Source organism: Paramisgurnus dabryanus, chromosome 15, assembly GCF_030506205.2.
Source record: "Paramisgurnus dabryanus chromosome 15, PD_genome_1.1, whole genome shotgun sequence".
Lineage (NCBI taxonomy): Eukaryota > Metazoa > Chordata > Actinopteri > Cypriniformes > Cobitidae > Paramisgurnus > Paramisgurnus dabryanus.
The window spans coordinates 35,741,172-35,765,830 of NC_133351.1; the positions used below are offsets into that span (position 1 = coordinate 35,741,172).

The 24,659-nt window shown below is 36.4% G+C and overlaps 1 protein-coding gene across 3 annotated transcripts in view; it reads left to right on the forward strand.

Moving 5' to 3' along the window:
• mylka (myosin, light chain kinase a) overlaps positions 1-24,659 on the forward strand; it is a 133,832-nt gene that overhangs the window by 107,855 nt on the left and 1,318 nt on the right. For all 3 annotated transcript variants that reach the window (XM_065293267.2, XM_065293268.2, XM_065293269.2), the window contains 11 exons: positions 2,546-2,702; positions 4,410-4,715; positions 6,052-6,087; positions 6,201-6,291; positions 7,217-7,420; positions 7,958-8,175; positions 8,425-8,548; positions 9,073-9,225; positions 13,711-13,834; positions 23,563-23,653; positions 24,040-24,165. In XM_065293267.2, the coding sequence (XP_065149339.1) occupies positions 2,546-2,702; positions 4,410-4,715; positions 6,052-6,087; positions 6,201-6,291; positions 7,217-7,420; positions 7,958-8,175; positions 8,425-8,548; positions 9,073-9,225; positions 13,711-13,834; positions 23,563-23,653; positions 24,040-24,165 (1,630 nt within the window). The remainder of the gene's footprint in view (positions 1-2,545; positions 2,703-4,409; positions 4,716-6,051; positions 6,088-6,200; positions 6,292-7,216; positions 7,421-7,957; positions 8,176-8,424; positions 8,549-9,072; positions 9,226-13,710; positions 13,835-23,562; positions 23,654-24,039; positions 24,166-24,659) is intronic.

Here is a 24,659-nt window from a genome sequence, read left to right on the forward strand (position 1 = left end):
CTTCTTTACGTGTGTAGAAACCCCTTGTTATTATCATATGTGTTAAGTAAAAATCACTCTGTCAGTCAGTCAACTTAAATACTCTGGCTTAAAAGGATAACTCTACTTTCATAAAAAAAATACCCAATCATTTACTCACCCCCATGACATCCAAGATGTTTATGTCTTTCTTTCTTCAGTCGAAAAGAAATTAAGTTTTTTTGTGGATCATTTCACAATTTTTAGGGGACTTTAGAGAATCCCAACTGTTTACAAGTTCAGTGCAGCTTCAAATGATCCCAACAGAGGGTCTTATCTAGCGAAACCATCATCATTTTATATATTTATATACAATAAACCGACACAAAGATATTAATTAGTAGTAACATTCCACATTAGGGTTGGGTATCGTAAGAAATTTTCCGGTTCTGATTCCGGTTCCAATTCTGCCTAACGAGTCCGGTTTCCGATTCCGGTATAATAATAAAAAATGCACAATACTTAAACAATTCCATTTGTGTTTATTAATTACTGTTGAAATATTTTAAAAGTAAAGTGATTAATATTTTCAGTCACTATATCATTTATTCCTGTTGAAGTAGTCCTCGTAAGATCCTACCTGGTGAAGTGGACATGTTAGTAGTTCTCAAACAAATGATTTGAGATTTATATATGCAGGAGCAAGTGTTTTGTCATATATCCTGCAAAGGCTGCTGTACAAATAATATTTTTTGTATGTGCATTGATGCATAGGCTTATATATAATGCATACATATATTTTGAAATATAAAAATGTAAACGAGGATCACATAAGTTTTTTTAACAAACATGCGTGTTCATATGCGCAGATTCTTTTCCGCAGGTGGCTGCTCATCACAACGTCAAGCAATGCTTAGGTTACTTAGCAAGGAAAGACCCTTTGGAGCATCCACGCGCTTTAAAGAAGAGAAAAGCGGGGCGATCACGCTTTCTGCGTGGTTTTAGATGCGAAATTTGAAGCAATTAGGCAAAATGTGCTTTGCCATTTCGGTGGGTGCTCGAGCCCCGACCCTTTTGGGTTATAATAATGTCTGCACAGTACTGAAACACTGTCTGATTCTCTACTGGTTTATTAATACTTTTCGCAACCTTGACCAAGAGACAACATCTTACTTCATTGTTCCACCCCCAAGCCAGCGGTTCATCGCTGATATCAGTTTATAGCTCACTAACTCTTGAGTTTTATGGCCGTTTGCGTTCACACGAACTTGAAGACATCTCGCTGGGTGAGACTGTAGCCTAACTGTTACTTTATATTTTTTATAGTTTGTGAAGTGCATGCCACTGCGGGTCGCACTGTACCGTCAACAGAATCCACACTTTTGACTTATGTTTAACATTAAGTATACAAAGCTTACCTCAGCAGCGCAAGTGTTTTCTTTGTAAACAGTGGCTTAATGTAATTAATATTCATGAATCATGATGTAAGACGTGGCTATTTAAAGTGACTGCACCCAGCGCTTTGCCTGTGCATCGCATTGGAACCGCTTTTATAACAGAAACTTAAGAATTATGTGTGGTTCCGGTTTCTTTTAAAAAACGGAACCAGTTCTGAATAAGAACCGGTTCTCGGTTCCCAACCCTATTCCACATACAACAACATCGGAAAGCTCCTCTTTCTCGATAGCAGTAGTTTCACATACGCCATGGTGACGTTTCGACATGATTAAGTAACATGTAAGATCACGCTGGCACATCAAAAGGTTAGTGCAAGACAAGAAGCTGTGGTTAAAAAGTACTTTTTTTGTAAAGTTTCACTAGACAAGACCCTTATGCCTCAGTAATGATGGTTTAAAGCCCTTTAAAGCTGCATGGAAACTGTAAACTGTTGAGGTCCACCAAAGTCTTTTATATTGAGAAAAATCCTGAAATGTTTCCCCAATTTCTTGGGTGACATGGAAGTTAGTAAATAATCAGAATGGTTTTTTTTTTTTTTTTTTTTTTTTTGAAAGTGTAATATTCCTTTAAACCTAGTGTTATAGAGTTCCTAGTCTCAGCCTCAGACATCAGGCCCACAGTTGGCTTAATGTCTGATATATATACGACACACTTATCTGAAAACACTTCAGCAGATTCAAAGTTTTCCTCGGATTGATTGAATTACACTGTAAGAAAAATGCACATGAAGTTTAAACAACTTAATTATGCAAGTCAATTCAAGTTTTGACTTGTGATGTGTTGACATAACCTAGAAAAACAAGTTGAAATTGTTTAACTTTATTAAGTTAATTTGTTAAATAAAAGTAACATCAAAATATATGTTGATATGATATAATTTTTTACAGTGCATCTTTGGAAGACTTGTGTTCCCGCACTCTTTAATGGTCTGCCTGGAAACAATACAAATCCATCTTTTCAAAGTATTCCAGGTTTACAGTATAAAGACTTTGAAAGACGTCCAAGAGTTTTGCTTAAAGCAGTTAGTGGAATGTAACTAACCAGTGGAGATATTTTAATGTGTTTTTCATTGTTGTTACTTTTGAGGCATGTGTGAATGATAGTTGCATACAATCTTCTTCTCATACAGATACACGAAGGTCAGGGTGGCATCTCAGTAGTAAGCACAGACAGCAGCAGTCAGCTGACCATCACAGAAGGACAACAGGAACACTGCGGCTGCTACACGGTTGAGATTAAAAACAGCTACGGTATGAGACAGGCCGCTCTCAACCTCACTATAGTCGGTAAGAGTGAATGCTATTAATGAACACTTTGGAGCATCTGGTTATGTGCATATGGATGTTATACATACTTATTGCAAAAGCCTCCAAAAATAAAGGAGGACACCAGTATTGTTAATCAGTGCCACACGGTAAATGTTATGTTTGTCTTTATACGTCCCAGTTAATCCCATGTGTTATTTATGAAAAATAAATAAATAATTTACATGAGCTTCAGTAATAAAAGTATACTATAGTAACTACTGTACCTCATAAATGTCAGCACATCAGCTTTTTATTGATTTAGATGTTTGCCATGAAGAAAACACGCATTTTCATTGTTTCATAAATTAAACTTTTAAAGTGGATCATTGATGGTTAGACTGCACCTCACCTAATTTTCTAAAATACACAGTATTAATGGATTTTCAGAATCTATATTTGCACTTATATTTGCACAAGTTAAAGCAAATTATCAATCAAAACAATTCTCCATGGCACACAGAGTATGGTTTAGAAATAGATATAGGTTGTTCCATTTAGGCACTTTCAGGGTTCCTACAGGTCCTTGAAATCCTTGAAAGTTTGTGTATCTGGGGGAAATAATTCAAGGCCCTGGGAAGTTTTTGAAAATATACATACATAGAGGTCATTGAAAGTGCTTGATTCTATTTTATGCAAGAAGTTTTCTGGGAAAAGATCCAAATCTGTTTTTCCCTGAGAAGTGAATGAGACGCTGCGTCTCCTGCGTCCCTGTAACGCCGTCTTTGGCAATATTTCAGATAGCGATATACTTCCTGGCTCCCGCGTCAACCTGTCTTTGTCGTTAACCCTCACTATTGGTTGAATTTGATATACACATTCAGACGCACTTACCCCCGGAAGTGTCCCCAAAGTGTCACCACAGTGATGCAGCGCGAATTCCCTCAAAAGGAAACTGTAACAATGTATTTTAAAAGGTAACACAATGTAACCTTGCTCTCACCTGTAATGTGTCCCCACATTTAATCCTTGAATTTGAGGGTATTGGACCTGGAAAGCCCTTGAAAGGTCCTTGAATTTGAAGTTAATTCAGGTGTGGAAACCCTGCACTTTAGGCTTTGATATGAAATGCCTTAGAAAAGATATTACATCAATATTTGCATTGAACTGTCAGAAAAAGGGTCCCTACTGTAGCTGTCACTGAGGCGGTACCCTTCACACCTAAAGAGTTTATACTAGTACCTCAAAGGTACATATTGGTACCAAATGTATACATATCTGTACATTCAGTAAATGGTACATAGCAGGGGCTTTTGAAAGGGTATTGTCCAAGTGACTGATTGGGACCATTTTTCTGACAATTTTTGTTGGATAGTGTATGGCTGGGACCCCAATGGACCACATTGTGGGAGCACAATGGAATTAAGTCTTAGGGCTTTATTGTGTTATCCCTCACTATTTATGTATTTTAATGTATGTACTTTTTCATATTTTTATATTTAAGTGGTCAAATAAAATCAATCAATCACTGCGAATGTTACATTTGCTCTGTGAAAGTCACCTAACACTGAAACCCTAGATGCCATTTTGACATCCAAATAGTACCCTACAAAGTTCATTTGAATAATGTGACCTCTTTGATAAAGTGTTTGAGTTTTTTTTTACTGTATTTGTGTATTTATTTGAGTACACATTTAACGGTGTCACCTTACTTTAGTTTTACCTTAACCATGACCCCTTTCTTTGCAGATAAACCTGAACCACCTGCTCGTGTCCCGGCTGCCTCAGACATTCGTAAGTCCAGCCTTACTCTGTCCTGGTATGGGCCGACATACGACGGTGGCAGCGCAGTCCAGTCCTACAACCTGGAGATTTGGAACTCTGTGAATAAAGAGTGGACTGATCTGGCCTCATGTAATAGCACTTCCTACAATGTACAGAACCTGCTACCAGGCAGACAGTACAAGTTTCGAGTGAGAGCAGAAAATATTTATGGTGTGGGAGAACCTAGTGCTGAATCTGAGCCTGTGGAGGTTGGCTTGGAAGACGAAGACGGTGAGCACCTCCTTGTGTGCATCAAGAGTATTGTACAACAGGGGTATCACTCCTCCATAGCATCTAGTCTCTTATGCACAACATGAAAGCAATTTGTCATAATCTGTTAAGCTTTTATCCAGGGTTTATCTAGACTTAAATAAATGAAAGGGAACGTCTGCACTAATAGTGCTGGGTGAAGGCTTGGGGTTTCTCCTTTTGTATTCTTCTTTCTTTAGTAAGCATTTTGATGTAAGCAACGGCTCAATGACATGTCATTTTAATGGCAATGATATGTTCATTAAAATAAATATTACTTTTGTGAAATGAACTAAGGATTTTAAGCAAGTAACAGGCTTTTATAGGTAATCCATTTTGAGGTGCTGCTTGCTTGCAAATGATTCGAGAAATTTACCAAAGACAATTGTACCATTATGACTAAGGATGGGACGGTATGAAAATTTCATATTATGATTATAGTGACCAAAGTTATCACGGATATCAATATTATCATGGTTTTGTTAAAATGAGATGTAAATGTTCAAAAAGAACTGATACACACACTGAAAACATTTGAACAAGTTTTATTTTTGAACATCACAATTTAATATTCATCTCCCTGAAATTAATTCTGTGGTAAAAATGATAAATAAATCTGTCTAATAAGTTTACCGTGAATAAATACAATACATTATCCTTTAAATGCCTTCTTGTGCAAAAAAACTATGCTGCATGTGCGCGCCTGGATCAAACTGATTCTGGCTGAACAGGATTTACCGCGAGTTTTCAAAATCACTGTAATCAAACACGGTTGTAATGATAATACTAACCGTCAGGACATTTTATCATGGTTAATCGTGAAACCGGTAATCGTCCCATTCCTTATTATGACATAATAACTTAGACCATGATGCTGCTATCTGTATACCTATAGAAGTAATTTTAAGTTATTAAAATGCTAAAAATAAAACGCACACATAATAAACCTACAGACAGGTGAATCTGCAGTTTTAATTTATCTATTACAAAACATATTTGTTAACGTATAACTTATAAACGCGAAAAACAAAACAATGTTAAATTGCCACAACTGTATTGCAAACAATACTGTAGTTTAATGTAAGTGCACATTTTATTAATGCATTTTATTTCTTTTCCATTGAATTTTGTCAGCATAGTCAAATTAAACTTGCTGAGATATAGCTTTGCTATATAATATGGTAGTAATGAGATGAGCCCCAGTGTCAGTATTACCTTGAGACGACCCTGTTGTATATTTGTCATAGAGCTTTGTTAATTAAATTGATTTAAGGTTATATTATTGCAATGTAAAATATATTGTCTGGTTCCTTTACAGAAAATAAGGAAGATGAGGTTGAGCCTTCAGATGATGGTACGTCTGTGTTTATGAAATCTCACATTACATAATTGTTACCAGCATCATAGATAAAATACAGCAATATAAATAAATGACAATCCTGTAACTGTTTTCTTTCTTTTGACCAGAATCAGAAAAGGCACCGGACTATAGATATGTTACAATCAGAACAGATGTGAAGGTGAAGGACCTGTATGATGTGGAGGAACGATTGGGCACGTGAGTACAAAAAATGACCTCAGTTTATGAAACTACAACAGATGATTCATCAAAAAGGAAAATATCAGGGAGATTCTTTATGCTGATATAAAAAATTGTTCTTCTAAAATCTGTAATGGTTAAAGGAGCTTTGTAGGCTTCTTGTCAGGAACTAAAATTAAAGGCACAATATGTAAGATGTTTGCATTAAAATATTATCACTAGCACAGTGTTATACATTTTTGTCAAAAATGTTTAAATCCAAAGTTTAAAGAGCACTTCGCCCCTGTTTATAGGGTCGCTTGTCAATTGTGTCATGTCTGGGCTATCATCAGTTTCTGCTTTTCCTGACTTAGAAACATTAGGCTACTGGACGTTTGGTACTGCCAAAATATCACAAAAGCAATTCAAAAGCAGTACTGTAGCGTTGCTCTTGTGAAATTTTGATGTCATAAACAGTTAAAGTTAAAAAAAAGTTATAAAAAAGTTATACAAATTTAAAGTTATAAAACTTTTTCATTATGTAATCCATGATCATGATTTGTGATTCCTGACAGATTGTTTCTATCAACATTAAAGGTGAGACTACAACACTGCTTGTGTGGTTGTTGTTGTTTAGTGACGACTGAAATTACATATTGTGCCTTTAACGCTTTTTCGAACAGCAAATTTGCTCTTTGCAAAGTAAATAAAATGTAAAATTATAATAATAATTAAATCACGTATTTGTACTAATGGAAATAGATTTCTGTCTTTAAGACATGAAACCCAGCATTTGAGAAACAAAACTTGACAACAAATCATTTTTGAAATATTTATGATTTTAAGTAAATATTTTCAGCTCATCCATCATTAGTAGTTTGGTGATAAGTGATATGACTTGGTTTTAAGTTCCTATAAGCTGATGTCTTTTAAACAGCTGTATCTTGTGTTTGTTTTGTTTCAGAGGAAAATTTGGAACGGTTTTTAAACTAATAGAGAAATCCACAAAAAAAATCTGGGCTGGGAAGTTCATTAAAGCGTATTCTGCAAAAGAGAAAGAAAACGTTCGTCAGGAAATTGCAATAATGAATGATCTTCATCACCCAAAACTTGTACAGTGTGTTGATGCTTTCGAGGCAAAGACAGACATTGTTATGGTTTTGGAAATGTAAGTATATGATTGTTTTCCCTTTTATAAACTTATATTTACTGCTAGATACTTTCAATATGTGTACCACTTAAAAAGTTTGCACACTAAAGATCTTTGCTCACTGCACTCTGAAATTTTCATATAAAAAATGTAAAACAATACAAAATGTAGCGATAGTTGTCAACTGCTTCGATGGTGTGTGTGTTGACTAATCACTGGGATGGCTTGAATACAAAGGTCACATTTTGAGTATGGGCAACCACGATTGTACGATGGCTCTGATGTCAAAACACCTCTCAAATGTTGGCTACAGATGTGAAAAACAAAGAAAATGGAACCTGATCTGAATATTTTTATAACGGACAAAAGTTTCAGACGCAGCTTGTGTAAACGTGATTGAGTTTTGCCTATTCTGATCTGATAACAACGACTGTCCAATTACAACTTACTTCTGGATTAGGGGTGGTAACCAATGACATTTGAGATTACATGTAAAATAATAAGTCCTGTCCCACGACCCAAGATTGTGTGAGATTTGTGTAATGTATTTTTCAGGATCTTTGGAGGGGAACTCTTTGAGCGAATCATAGATGAGGATTTTGAGCTATCAGAGAGAGAGGTGATCAAATACATGCTCCAGATAGTGGATGGTGTAAATTTCATCCATAAGAAAGGCATCGTCCACCTGGACCTCAAACCTGAAAATATTATGTGTGTCAATAAAACTGGCAGCAAAATCAAACTCATTGACTTTGGACTGGCACGCAGACTGGGTCAGTAAAAACCATACCACTGTATTTAAATGTAGAGTCCCACTTTATATCAGGACCATGTCATTTTAGCATTAAAAATATAAATGCAATTAAATATTATTACAGTTTGGATTCTCTATTGGCATGATAATCTTTGTATAATAAGTATATCATTTACATGTTTTGAATTGAATATAGTCTATAGTGTTTCCAATATCCTGTTTTATATGACAGTTCATTAATGGCATTGTTTCACTGATATGACCATAGAGACTGCCGGATCTCTGAAAGTTTTGTTTGGGACCCCAGAGTTTGTGGCTCCAGAGGTGATAAATTATGAAGCCATCGGTTATGCTACAGACATGTGGAGTATTGGAGTTATCTGTTACATACTGTAAGTATAGCCATTTTAAATTACTGATGATTTTTATACGATGACATTTTTAATAACAATGCCTTGTTGTCTCCATGTAAACTACATACCGTAAATGCGAATCTGTGATAACAGTGATGTCATGTGCATGTGTTTATTAACACTTCTAGCGCTAGTTTATAGTCAACTTTCTTCATTGTCCATCTAAACAAACCTGCTCCATGCTTTTAATGTGTTGATTGATTGTATTCATCGTTCTGTAAAAGAATGGGTGTGTGCACAGGCATGTAGTTTCTTTACAAAGTAACAACGTCATCTACTGGCCTTGCATGCATAATACAATATTTTTAGTCATTATCTTGGATTTTTGTAGCGTGGATCTGACAGCACTGTCATGTGTACATGAGGTTTAAGGTTTCAAGGTGATCTGATTCTGTGTGTTCTTTAGATGTAGATGTTTTTTTTTTTACTTCACTCTGATCTCTCTCTCTGATGTTAATTTGAGTCCTACTTCTATTTTTTGCCATGGTCTTTTTCCTCCGTAGTGTTAGTGGTTTGTCGCCATTCATGGGAGATAATGATAATGAGACGCTGTCTAATGTGACCTCAGCGACGTGGGATTTTGAAGATGAAGCATTTGATGAGATCTCAGATGAGGCCAAAAACTTTATCAGTAACCTGCTCAAGAAAGACATGAGGTGAGTCTTGAGCTTCACAGCTTAAGCCCGCTGCACATTTACAAAATGAGTATTTAAAATGTGACCCTGTCTGTGAAATCCAGACTAGTCTCATCATCTAATAATGATTAGATTAGAAGCATGAAAGTTTGATTTCAATCTTTGACATGACCTTACTCAGTTAATATTAAAGATATCAAGATTATATTTTCACAGAATGTTTTTTACATTTATATAGGTTGAGTTTACTTTGAAATCACAAAAAATAACTTTTTTTGAGTTTTCACAAATTCAGTCACAAATGTGCATTAAGTGTGTATTTCCTTAAGTCATGTAGGAGTATTTAAGATACCTGAACTTTTAAGTTGTATTTGACACACAGTTATAAATCAGTCTCTTTGATTATTCAGATCAAGCAGTTAAGAGACACACAATAGATCCAATGATTGTCTTACATGCAGATAGGGTGCCTGTGTTCTGCAATTTTAGATCATACACAACTTACCATGTTGTTTTTATTTAAACACAACTTATTTATCACAAAATATGCTTAAGAAAGAGCCAGGTTATAATTGAATATAACTCAAATTGTGTTTGGATGAAAGAATAAAGCCATATACACTTAGGGGGAATTTTGTATCCAGCATGAGCTATTCCTTTAATAATCATCCATAATTTCCAGTAGTGCCTCATTGCAGAACACAACATCCAGAGGGCGAGGTTGGATTCAGATTCAGGGGGGCCGGGCTGGATCCAGGTCCAGAGCTCTCTTCCCACTGCATTTTGATTGGTCGGCTGTTTTACCATAAGACACGTCATACACTTGTTGCGTTTCCATTTCTGAATTGAGTCGTAACTAAATTAAGTTATTCTTTTGAAAGAAAAATAAACTTTACTTATGACTACAATAAAAGTAGTGCCTTTAAGGTGAAATGTAAGGTTTTTTGCAATAATGTTTTGGAGTGAAACATTTTGGGTACGAGTAATCTTACCACGCGCAGTTTAATATAGGGATGTTAACCGATGACCGTTTGACCGATGGTTGACCGTATCAACGTTAACCGGTCAAAGTTGTCGGTTGTCGGTTAAAAAAAGGGATCTGTAAATTAGGCTATTACAGTGGACTAAACCCTACTACAGTTAGTCATCTCTTTCTTTCCAAGATCATTTTGTGTGAAGTGAACAAATCCCTCACACTCAGTTTTTCATAACTGGTCTGTTTGTACTTTATAAACCAATAAAAAAAACATTTGGCGCGAGGTCACTGCGTTTGGTTTCGCATGCTCACAAGGTTTGCGAAAAGTAAATGCTACAGGCTATTTTTTGATAAATTCCTTTATTCGAATAGTAAATAAAATACAGCAATAAAATAATTAAAATTAAAGTCTCTCCTGGTTGTGTTCCAAATTATTAACATTTATGTCTTTTAGGCTAACAGTATAAAGTGCAGAGTAAGTTTTGTTTCTGTAAATCCTCAGCCATGATTTTTACCACTTTATTAAGTTTTGCTTTGTAGAAAGCATTTCTTTAAAGTGAATTTCGTTTTGTATAAATTGTATCTTAATTTTAATAAATGTTTCATCAACCAAATGCATGTATTTAATGAATAAAAAGCAAATATAGCAGAGTATATAATTACCGGTCCGTGCATGAAGGCGCCAGCACGGCGCGTTTACTTGCATTGCATTGTTAATTAGAACGCACCTCATCATAAATAAATAAAACTCAGCGTAGGCCTATATGCCTCATACAAGCATTAAATATCTTTGCTGCATTTGTTCTAGAACAAACACAGTGCGAGACCTGCTTTGGCCGGTGCGTCTTTTACACATTCTGAAGGTGCCCGTTTAATCCATTGGTTTTATCGTGTTGCAGTCTATTAGGCAACATTCCGCATAAGATGGGTTTAGATTTGGAAATACATTACATCTATATTTCAGTGGTAACAGAAAAGGTGATGATGATCATCCTATGTCTTTATTATTACTACCCCAAACTAAAGCGCAGTCTCTTCTGAGCTGTCATTTTCTTATATGAGCCGCGGCAATTTTCAAATGAGCTTCACAAACGCCTTTATTTTCAAGTTCAACGCGATCACCTAGTACCTAAACTATTTCGAAACTAAGCACGGCGCCGCGTTTGCGGGACTTATGTTTCGCGCTGTAGGGGATTTAAAAAGTGTTGTGAGGTCTGTGTGTGTGTGTGTGAGCCGGAGGCAGAGCGCAGAGAGATGCAAGTTGCGAAATTGCAGGCGCGGCTCGAAATGGTAGGTATGTGACAAAAAAATATAAATACTAGAAAATTCATATATAATTATAACCATATGATAGATAATATAAAAGAACTTTAACATGGTTTTTAAATTATTAAAATCGGATAATTATTAAGAAAGTTATGGAATTTTTTATCTCGAAAATTAGGGGGCATTTTGTACCCAATTAAAACAATAAAACTATAAAAAACTGTGACCTCTTCCGCTTGACCAAACACTTTAAAATATCATAACTCATTTCTTGGTCTATTTGCATAATTCAAACACCACATTGTAGGTAATTAAAAGCCCAACAAGATTAAGATGACATCTTTTTAAAAGATATATAAAAATGTTATTATTTTTGATTAACCACTAATTAATGAAACCCAGAGCATCAATCCACGCATATCTTTCCATATGAAATCAAAGCCCTCTCAAATAAAATTGCTGTATTTTTATATATTAAAGAAACATTTAATTGTTTCTTTAATATTTCTTAATTGACTAATAATGCTGGCGAGCAATTTAAATTGTCAGATATTATTAATACATTAATTGATGATTATGTAATTTATCATTCATAAATCAATAAATGCATGCATGTATTTATTTATATGTTTGACAAAATTATGCCAATAATGTAATCTAGAGAGTCTAATCCTTCGTTCTGTATGATTACTTTGAAAAATACTGCACGAATTGATGAAAACGGAGAAGTTTTGGAAGCCAATATGATTGAATGGGCGATTCTGCTTTTGACAACAACGTCACTTGCGGATCTTAAAAAAGCACATGCGAATGTTACAATCAATCCCAAACTTCACCTAATTCAAGTTAAATGTATATTCTATAAAAAGTATTTGGTTTGAAACAAAAAAATACTCGCCTTCATAGAGGATTTCAATGTCAAACACGAGAGAAATTTTGCTTCGCTTATAACTTTCTTCTTACGACAGCTGTCTTGGAAATTCGAACGTGAGAATCAACGTGAGGAAGTAATTTATGTCACTAGTATATGGGCTTTAGAGGTATTCACAAAGCAAAGATATGACAGATTTCCTAAGTCACCAACGTGTCTGGCGCTGAATACCTGCTGGGAACACAGCCGTGGGAACAAAGCGCTCGTGCGTATTACGTCATTTTGTCACATACCTAGAAATGGCTGTTATTTTAAATAGCATAGCATATTTTAAACTAATAGGCCTATCGGTTAACCGGTTTCAACCGGCTAATGAGGCTCGGTGGCCGGTCAAGAAAATTTTTCGTTTTCGCCATCCCTAGTTTAATACCTATGAATGTATACAGTATAAATATGCATAGTTAGTAACATATATGGCATGTTATTTAGAAATTAATAAATTGAATGTTTATCTTGTATAGACTTTGAACTTGTTTTAACGCGTACTTTGCTTATAGTTATAAGGAAAAAGGTTTTACTCACAGAAGGTTTACTTTTCTTACAAATGTGCTAATAAAAGATCAAATAAAACTGTTTTTATATTAACTCATATAGGAATAGCAATGTAATAAGTGGGTTAATGTACAGCCAACCATGTCGCAAATAAATCCCTTTAGTGATATCACCCCGTCAGGAATGTGTCCCTTACCTCCCCTTACCCCAAGTAATGTGATCATTACTTACTAAATTATGAATCTTTCTCGACTATATTATTAATCAAACATACACTTAAATTGATAAGAGCAAACATTGGCGACCACAGATTGCATCTTATTGCAGGCTGCAACAACACAAATATACTGGTTCATTTAGCGGAGCAAAGTATATAAAGTGGGAGGAGTTGGATCTAGATCCAACCTCACCCCCTGGATGTCATGTTCTGCAGTGAGGACCATCTCATAATTTTATGTTAAACAGAAAATACTGTATTTAAATCAGTATTTAGTGTGAAAATTGGCTCTGAAGTCATTAGATTAAAAATTAAGATTTAATATTATAAGGTTTAAGAGAGCCGGCAGGTTCTTGCTTTTGCGGACTTCACACTAAATACTTGAGAAGAGTTTTTTATTTTATTTTTGAACACTGCATTATGTCCTGTATTTTCTAGTTGTATTTTAATTAAGAGAATGAGAAATAATTATATATGTGACCCTGGACCACAAAACTAATCATATGGAATAATTGATGACAGGCTGTTAAATTATTCAAATTAAATTATTTATTAAATATATGTTTAAAAGTAAAACAAAGAAAGGTCTACACACATCGAATTGTAAATGTTGCTTGTCTTCAGGGCTCGTCTGACCTGTGATCAGTGTTTTCAGCACCCATGGCTCAAGCAGGATACAAACAATATGGAGGCCAAGAAGCTTTCTAAGGAGAGGATGAAGAAGTATATCCTGAGAAGAAAATGGCAGGTCAGGATGCCTATTGGTATATGCACAGTTAATACATTTGGCAACAACAGCATTTCAGTATACACTCTCTATATTGAAAGTTCTCATAAGTTACATTTGTTTGCCTCTGAGGAAAAACAAGGGCAGTCGCTGATGGGGTGAAAGGTGATGACAATTATAGGCCCCTCACTGCCCAGAGGGCCCCACAAAATACAAAGTTATAATTAAGCCTGTTGCGACACGTCGATGACGTCAAAATTCCGTCATATTTTTGCATCGACGCTTCGCAAAACATTAAATTTAAGGCACAAAAAAATGAATGATCACATTCGTCTAATCTTTCGTAACGATCCGCTAGCTGCCCGTCCCATAAGCAGGCTGTCAAAAAAACGCGTCTCTGTAGGCAGCCTGGGCTCTGACCAAAATAAAGTTTTCCAACCAATCTCCGACCGGGGATGGCTGTTGTTAGGTAGAAAAAGCCAGTGCCAACCCTTATAACAGTCACACCATGTCGGTGATTGGAATGTCTTTATGATGTATGAAGTCGTACATTGCTAATACTACATGATTTCGTCGTATGGCTGGAAGTGTGTATAGTAATTTTCTTGTGGACTGAATAAGTCTACGATTGGCATTTCTTTTTACAACAAAACCCAGCACCGTGTTTAAATTCTTGAAGTGATCTTTATAGGCTTCTGTATGATTGTTAACTGGACTGGATTGCACATTGAACTTGAAAGCGCGATGCTCATATGCGATAGCGCACGTGCACAGGCAGAGCTTAAACGACTTCATGTTCGCGTCTTTTTGGCTTAAACGGACAATGCTCATATGTCAAAATAGCTGTCTTTGTGATTTTCATAGTAAACATGTGGTTACTGTACGTCTTAAACGAATAAACATTTTATTGCATTCGGTCTTATAATAAGCATAAACTGTCTCTGTCATTAAAGTTAATTAAATATATAAAAAAAGAAAACGTTTGTATCTTCGTAAATAAAGAATAATCCACATTTACTTTAAAAAAAATTTGCCAAACATTCTTTGTGTTGAGCTCTGCTATTTGAAATAAGTTTAAGGTTTATCATGGAATGTAGATTTCCTGATCTTTTGCTTCATTAAAGGGATAGTTCACACAAAATTAAAATTCTGAAAAATGTTGTTCTAAACCTGTACGAATTTCTTTTTTCTGATGAACACAAAAGAAGATATTTTGATAAATGATGGTAAGCACACAGCTGATTGTAACCATTGACTTCCATAGTAGGAATAAAAACAACATGATGGAATTTAATGGATATACCATTAATTGTGTGCTTACCATCATTTATCAAAATATCTTCTTTTGTGTTTATTAAAATAAAATAAACTTCTACAGGTTTAGAACATAAGGGTGAGTAAATGATGACAGAATATTCATTTTTGGGTGAATCCCTTTAACAGAAATACAGCAGAAATGTTTAAAATTCACCCTTCTTATGTTTACATCTTATAATGCATTCATTCATGCTTTCTTGATACATAGTTACACATCGTTTTATTTCATGGACTATGGACCCCCTAACGTAGCTTTGGCCACCCCCTGGCTTAAATCACTGATACAACCTTTAAAGTATATAATTAAGAATGTTTTTGGCATTTATTTGAGATACATTATGGTTTTTATTAATCGTAGGGTGTCCCATCTGTCATTTTTACACCCCGAAGTTTAGGTCTGCTCATCAGCTTTTTTAACGAGACAGGTTAGTTTTGGGGGCTTTTTACACCTGGTCACTTCATGCGTTTTCTCTGATAGCTATCCGATCGCAAAAAGACGCAGTGTAAATGACCTCCGAAACGTTTTCGAGATGCATTTAAATCCGATCGCTCAAACCACTTCAGGAGGTGGTCTGGGATGCATTTCAGATGAAACTGGACAAGTGTAAATACATCTGGTTGATGAAACCACATATGTCAGCGCTTTACTCCTCCCAAGCGTAAGGACGTCACCTGGAATTTAGCCGGCAAAGAGGAAAACAAACAAAGACGACATGCTTATTGCTCTATGGAGCGACGACAGCAGGTAAAAAACTTTCTATAACCTATAAAAAAGCCCAATGACAAACTCCAATGATATTAAACAAAGAAATAAAACTTTGAGAGACAGTTTTGTAAACGCTTTTCCCCATCATAGACCTGTAAGTTAAGTTTTTTTAAGGCTGAGCAATGAATAGTGTATTTGCATTTTGCGCGGGAGTAGAAGATTGGATTCATATCCATTTCCACAAGACGCTAGCCTGGGTGCCAGCCGATCTTAGCCCCGCCCACAACATTTTGAGGAACGGGAAGATCGGTCTGGAGTTTCACCGTTGAGTAGCTACTATGCTCGACCCAAAGCTGGTCGACCAATCAAATTGTCAGGGCGGGCTTTATACGATGATGGACAGATGATCAGTAACGTAAATCAACCACGTCACCAACGAGCGCGTGTGTTGAATCTGTTGTTTACAACGAAATGGCTGCCGCGGTAGAAATCAGATGTGTGGACTCTGACATTGAGTCTGTTCTAAAAGATATCGACAGAGCATTGATTTTAAAAGACGAACAGAGAAACGTGAGCAAGGCATTTGTTGATGTTTTTGCCGTCCTATGGGATTCGACAAAAGTTGTCGCACTTATGAAGGATCAAGTTAAAGAAGCAACTGAAATGGGTATCACGGCGATGCAACTCGGTGTGCACGACGAGATGGATATAACCAGCAAACGTAATGGGTATCGTCGTGGATGAAGTTCAACTAATGTACAAATGGTAAGAGATAGTCTTACTGTATGACTTAATGTGATATAAATGAAATGTTGTAAACATAGTAGGGTTTGATGTACGTTCACAAACTCAGACTTGTAGTGTGTGTCGTAGCGAAATAACTAGCAGTTCGGTCAAGCTGCAAATACGTCATTTCAACATACGTCTCACACCCCGTTGCTCTGATTGGTCGTAGGTCTATCCAATTGAGTGCAGAGGCATTTTTCGGTTGAGACACGCCTCATAATTATAGCTCAATGGAGCGGTATCAGACTCAAATTCTGACTAGAATTGAGTATGACAACGTCAGGCTAACAAGACGCATTTATGTGGCCAAATGTAAATGGAACAGTTTTAAGAAATCAGATAGCTATCCGATCAGAGAAAACACATGAAGTGATCAGGTGTAAAAAGCCCCTTTGTCATTTCGCTGCCCGATTTACTTTTGTGGGAAGACTAGTGGCTACCGCTGCTGTTTTTCTTGTTACTGTACGCTCTTCTCCTGAACTTGAGTATGGGTTTCAGATGGGATGCGTTAGTCACAAGTGGGTAGTTCTTCTTCAATAGACCATTTCAAAAGATGTAAACAACACTGGTTCAGAAGCACATCCTGTTTCAGATAAACGTTGAGATAAAATTGAGGGGCAACCTTCCGATCTCTCTAATGAAGCCAATACGGAAGTGACTTAAACTGCAATTCATCGACTGGCCACTATAGCACCAAAAGAGAGTCAATTCCCATAGACTCCCATGTTAAAAATGCCCAACTTTACAGTAGAAAATAATATGTTTACAGCCAGTTACAAAAAGTGTCATGGTCTTGCCAGACCTTTGTGCTAGATTCAGGTCTGAGTTCATTTGGCAAGACCATGGCAGTACTGTGTTCTGTGTGGGGACACGTGAAGTCATATTATGTGGGGCTTCCACGTGTTCTCAGTGTCTTGTCACTGTCATGGTCTTGTCAGACCTCTGTGTTGGATTCAGGTCTGATTTCATAGGGCAATATCATGGCAGTACTGTGTTTTGTGTGGGGACATGTGGAGTATCATTGTATGTTTTGGCCACATGTTCACAGTGTCTTGTCACTTTTACCCCACTCCCTTATGTGCTCTTGTCCTGATTATGTAATAATGGACTCTATGCACGCTTAACTTCCGCGTTTGACTCAAGGCTGCTCTTCAGTTTCCGGTACGGGAGATTTAAAGCGGAGTGACGGCAGAATCGCTAAATTTACTCGTTGTTTGCTGGATTTACCCACATTTACAACATGTGATGTGTGAAGAATTGTCCAGATGTGCAAACTCGAGAAGGGTTGCAAGTCGTCTTATCTCTGTAATCATTATGATATGTTCATCATACTAGCAGAGCTTACATTGTGCTGTTTTTATGAGTCAGGATTAATGTCTTTGTAATGTTATCTTAAAGTGTCAGGTAAATTAAAAGACGTAAATGAAATCTCACTGCTATATGAGGAAAAAGCAACACGAACTGCAGCAGGACTGATATTAAATGTGACGTTTAATACCTTTTTTTTTTTTTGTATATTCACGTCGATTGTCAAAACATTTTTACTTGGATATTTTTGAGTCATATCTTGGAACTTTATAGGATATAAATAATAACGCAAAAAGAACTATTGACTATGGTAAAGTCCATTTAAGAAATCTATTCATTTCTTGTGCTGTTTGTTTATTTTAATACCCCGTGTATTTAGTTTGTTGTGTGTGTGTTTTATTTTTCTCTGAAGTTATTCTTGTTGTCATTGATAGGAATTTTCTATTTGTCTTTTGCATTTGTTATTAATAAAGCATAAATGCGCAAAATACACGTTTTTTACTGTTCTAACATTTTGCTTGTATAACCACAGATGTTATCTTCGCTAGTACTGATGATAACAATTATACAATATAGCTGCAAGCAGCGATACGGGGTCAAGCACCTTCAGCGCAATGAGCACCCAAAGCACAGCAAAAACGGCACGACGCAGCAAATGCGCAAAGCGCAGAAAGAGCGCAATACAGAGCCCGAACCCGAAGCAAAGCAAATGCAGAGCAGAACCACTGCAGTGCGGAGCAACAACAGTAAAGATGGCAAAAATATAATATCAGACAAGTATTCAGAAGTTATAAGCAGTTCCATAAAAACTGTTATAGTTTATAACCCCTAGCTGGCGCTGTACTCTGACTTCCCAGGTACCTTCAGGACATCAAGTCGAAGCTCCTTACTAATTTTTGCGCGGATATGTCCAATATTTCCAAAAATATAACAAATTATGTGAAATTTCAAAATGGCGGACAGGCGGTTCGGTCAAACCCGGCATAATACACATCGACAGATGCGGCATGAGGTAAGGAATCCATAGACATCAAGATCATAATTTTCTGACAAACAGTTCAGAAGTTATGGGCAAAAATAGCCTATTTTATTATCTCATGACCCATAGGTGGCGCTGTCACCAAATTTGGCATGGACCCCAAGTTCATGGTCGACATGAAGTGTACCAAATTTCATTTCAATTGATCAAAGAATGACTGAGCTACAGCTTCAGAACCATTTTTGCGTCAACCTCGTTAAGTTTGCGCATTTATTACTTTTGAACAAAGATAAATATCAAAATTCTGTTCAGTCATTTCTATGCGGCTTACTCCAAAGATCATCTGTGCCAAATCTCATAAGAATTGAACAACATTTGAAGGAGGAGTAGCGAAAAAATGGAATACTGTACATTTCAAAATGGCCGCTACTGTAATGGGTGGAGTTTTACTGTAAGGTATTAAAAGCAACAAGCATGAGGAGAGCAATCACGTGTACTAAGTAGAATTTTCATAGATCAAGCGGGTCAGAAGTTATAACCCTTTGAACATTGAATTTTTGCACTGCTGGTGGCGCTATAGAGTTAGTACTAGAGACCCCAATTTTGGTCACATGACTTTTTAAGACCACCACTACAACTGTGCCAAATTTTATCATTTTCCTATGTACGGTTCATAGGGCTGCCATAGACGCCTATGGCTAAGAAGAAGAAGAAGAAGCAGAATAATAATAATAATAATAATAATAATACTAACAATTACAATAGGTGTCTCAGCACCTTCGGTGCTTGCCCCCTAAATATAGCTGCAAGCAGCGATTCGGGGCCAAGCACCTTTAGCGCAATGAGCACCCAAAGCACAGCAAGCAACATAGAAGGTATCAATCACCCAATGCTCACTGACCACCCAAGGTGCATCAAGAACACAAAGCGCAGCAAGTACCCAAAGCGTTGCAATGACAGAGCAGAACCACCGCAGTGCAGAGCAGCAACAGAAAACATGGCAAAAATAGAACATATGTGAACTACAGACAGGTCAAGAAGAATAGGTGGGAAAGAACAAAACTTTAATAGAAGAAATTAACACCTGCCTCAGGTGGGATTCGAACCCATGAACTCAGGATCTCTATGCATACGACTTAGTGGATGCGCCACTCAGCAGACACAGCTCAAGGGGCAGCAGGAAAGAGATTACAGAAATGCAAGCATTGACATATGCCAATCACCAAAGATGTAGAAATGACACCGCAGAGCAGAAATCACAGAAATACAATGTATATGAGAATCAAAAAGCTCAAGTGAGATTGAAGACAAGAAGAACATTCCGTAGAGTAACGCTATAAAATGTAATATTAAGTAATTAACTATGACAAATAGACAACATCACAGGGACGATCAACTTTACAGAGGTTTTTCTCAAAAAAATTCCTAGGTGCAAGAAAAATCTGTTCAGTCATTTCTGTGCGGATTGCTCCAAACATTATACGAGCAGAACCTGGCATAAAATAAACAAAATTTGTAAAAGGAGTAGCGAAAAAATCATTTACCATATGCCTTACAATAACACATGAACAGAATGATGGAAAATGACAAACGAGGTATCGTTGCAATCGGCATAAACCAGTGAATACAATTTCATAAAGAAAATTAATATCCGACAAAGTATTCAGAAGTTATGAGCAGTTCTATAAGAACTGTTATAGTTTATAACCCCTAGGTGGCGCTGTATTCTGACTTCCCAGATACAATCAGGACATCATGCCAAAGCTTCCTACCGATTTTTGCGCCAATATATCCAATACTTCAAAAGTTATAACAATTTATGACAAATTTCAAAATGGCGGACAGGCGGTTCGGTCAAACCCGGCATAATACACATCGACAGATGCGGCATGAGGTAAGGAATCCGTAGACACCAATATCATAATTTTCTGACAAACGATTCAGAAGTTATGCGCAAAAATAGCCTTTTTTACTATCTCATGACCCATAGGTGGCGCTGTCACCAAATTTGGCATGGACCCCCAGTTCATGGTCGACATGAAGCGTACCAAATTTAATCTCGATTGATCAAAGAATGACCGAGATACAGCTTCAGAACCAATTTTGCGTCAATCTCGTTAAGTTCACGCATTAATTACTTTTAAATAAAGAAAAATATCAAAATTCTGTTCAGTCATTTCTATGCGGCTCACTCCAAAGATCACATGTGCTAAATCTCATAAGAATTGAACCAAATTTGAAGGAGGAGTAGCGAAAAAACGAAATACTGTACATTTCAAAATGGCCGCTACTGTAATGGGTGGAGTCTTACTGTAAGGTATTAAAAACAATAAGCATGAGGAGAGCAATCACGTGTACTAAGTAGAATTTTCATAGAGCAAATGGATCATGAGTTATAACCATTTGAACATTGAATTTTTGAGATGATGGTGGCGCTATAGAGTTACTGCTAGAGACCCCATTTTTGGCCACATGACTATTTATGACCACCACTACAACTGTGCCAAATTTCATCATTTTCCTACATATGGTTCATAGGGCTGCCATAGACACCAATGGCTAAGAAGAAGAAAAAAGTACAATTCCAATAGGTGTCTCAGCACCTTCGGTGCTTGACCCCTAAAAATTCATAAGTATATCAACAACAGATGAATAGCACTGTTATCAGTGCAATTTCTTTCTAAAACTAGTGTTAATGCAGATACAGGGTAGCAGTGTAGAAGTTGTCATGCTTGAGTCTAATGCTGTAAACACTATGACACACACCAGTGGTGGCTAGAAGTTCGGTTCTCCCGTATATAAAAATATACTTTCATACGTTTAAATGTCATTATGGTATTAAATGTGAAGTATAAGTTATTTCTATGTAAATTAAACAACCATCAACAAAATTTGCAGTGTTATTTTGGCAACCAACGTTCCTGAATATCATTGAGCTCTATGACTGGCGGAAGTAGTCCAGCATCCTGAGATTTCACCGGAAATACGTCAAGCACCGCCGTGCATAGAGTCCATTTGCACCTGTTCCCCATTTGAGTTGTCTTTATAATGCCCTCTCGTTCTCTGTCTTGTGCTCATATGTTGTCTGGATTCAGTGTGTTTAGTTCCCGTCATCCGGGTTGTCTGAATCTCATTCTCAGAGTCTTTTGTTTCAGTATTCAGTGTTGTTTCTTTGTTTTGTTATCTACTTCGTCAGTTATTACTTGTTTTACCCCCTCGTGGGTTTTTGTGTTGTTTGGTTTAAATAAACCTTCAGTTTATTTCTACTTTTGTCTGCGTTTGGGTTCTCTCCGTTATTCGTGTTGTGACAAAAAGTGTTTTTGGTCTATATAGCTAATTTTGCCCTTCATGACAACTGTGAGGGGGTGAACTTTTTTTTTTTACTCATCCGTTTAAATTATATTAAGCATTAAAGTTCTGCATAATTAAGAGCATGGCTACTTGAGTGACGGTTGAACAGCCACTGCTGTCACTAGACTCGCGCTAGGGGGGCGTGGTTTCAGCAACCAGCCACCCCAGCTTCACCCACGTCCCGCCTCTTTACCCATTTTCGGTTTTCCTCAAGTGATTTGCGATGACGCGTGGCCAAGATGGCGACAGCAGGCAACGTGGGTGGTTTTAAAGGTGGACCAGAGGCTTGTGATGAAATAAAATCAAATATTTGCCATAAATGTTGCACAAAATGCTTTTACCACAGTAGTTTTTTTTACACAAGTACAATGTGTAATGCACACGCAGTCAAAATCTCGGTTGTTTTGAATAACACACTGGAAAGAAGGACACGCATGTCACAAGCATTACAGTCCTGCCTGCTAGTTTGATGTAATTTAAAGATTAAAGATTAATATTTAATAATATATTATACAGTACCATAATATCTTCATCCAAGTATTTTAAGTTTAAGTTGTAAAGTACATTTGGCTGCCTTATTTTCAATTTCTGAATGTTTACATTAACTGTTTGATAATGGACTGATAAAACTATTGGAAAAACTGGATACGCTTTATATTATATATCTTTATTAATTATTGTATTTGTTACATGATTATTTAAGCATTTTTTTTCTTAAGTTATGACTTAATTCCATTGTTTTATTATAATATTTATATAAATACTTAGCCTACATGCTCATGAATTATACAGTATGACTATATGATATGGGTGGTGGTGGCCCAGAATTCCCTAGCTACGGCCCTAAAAAAAGTATAATTGTTTGAGGGTGTAAAATGCTAGGGTGCTTGTATAATGCTAGCCTGGCTATAGCCATAGGGATTATTATGTGTGTATGTGTACATGGTGGAATTATCTTAGTTAAAGGTATTGCGGAGGATTTTCTTTTTCCGGGTGGATCATCAAGACTATTGGTCCTCCTAGTTGTCAATCAGGAGTGTTGCGCAATTGCATTTTTTTTAAAGTGGAGAAGGCGGTTCTTTTCTAAAATTCAAGAAAATCCTCCGCTACACCTTTAATGTGTTAAAACGAATAATGGCTGAAATCCTGGTTGGCTCCATAGAAAATAAAATCACATCATAGCAATTATAGCATGCTCTCCTTCCAATGTCTTTTTGTGTGGTTCTGTTCCACTGTGTTTCTGATTGTGTTTTACTGTATGTAGTGTGCTGTACTGACAAACCAAATTTATTGTCATCTTAGAAAACTGGGCATGCGGTACGGGCCATTGGTCGACTGTCTAACATGGCACTGATGGCGGGTGTTCATGCCAAAAAGGGCTCTCCCACTGAAGGTAGCAAAGCCACAACTTGTGGGACAGTTTTTCTAAAAAAAAAAACCAAATCTTTCATCATTTAAACACTTTCATGACATTTTACACCCACATGACTTTATTCAGAAATGATGTATGTTGATCATGCTCTTTTAAAAGTAAATAGGACCTGAGGTTTTTAGTCCAAGTGAGTTTTTTGTCTGTCTGTAATGAAATAGTGACAGTATTGTTTTGGGTAAACACTTGCCTTTTATAGCTGTACAAGGAATACAGTACGCCAAAGGATAAGGTTTATCATCACTATTGGCAGTGAGAAAGCAGGAAGCCCTTAGACTTTACTACGTTTTTAGTTGATATGTACTGTATGTTAACATGTTCATTTAAATCTTCTTGTTTGTCTGTTGTAGTGGATGATAAACAGTTTTCTGTTGAATCAGAGGAGAAAGTCTTAATGAAACCTACATTCAACACTGTTATTAAAGACGTTGAGGTGGTGGAGGGCAGTGCTGCACGATTCGACTGCAAAATTGAGGGTAATTTTAAAGCTACAGTACTTCGAGTAAAAGTGTCACTTTAAAAATTAGTTATTTATTAATTTATCAAAAACTTACATTTAAGAATTACATTTAGAAAAATAAGACTGAAATAAATTCAGTAAAACTAGTTTTAGTTATAGAGTTAGGTTTAGAGTTGTTATTACAGGTGTAAATATATTTGTATTTATTTATCCCTATATTATCTTAATTCTTTTTACTCATCATTGTACAACACTTTGGTCAGCCCATGTGCTGTTTTAAAATGTGCTGTATATTGATTTAAAATGTCATTGAAGAATTTAGCCTTAAGGCACATTTTATCAACATTTCAATCCAAAACAAAAATATTTGCAATGCCTTTGATTTCCTACATTACAATCATGCTTCAATTTGTATATATGACATTGATTAAATGTGGTCTGAGATGAAATTACAATGTAGCTTTCTATTACTTGATTTTTCTCATTTGCAAAAAAACATCATTCACCTAA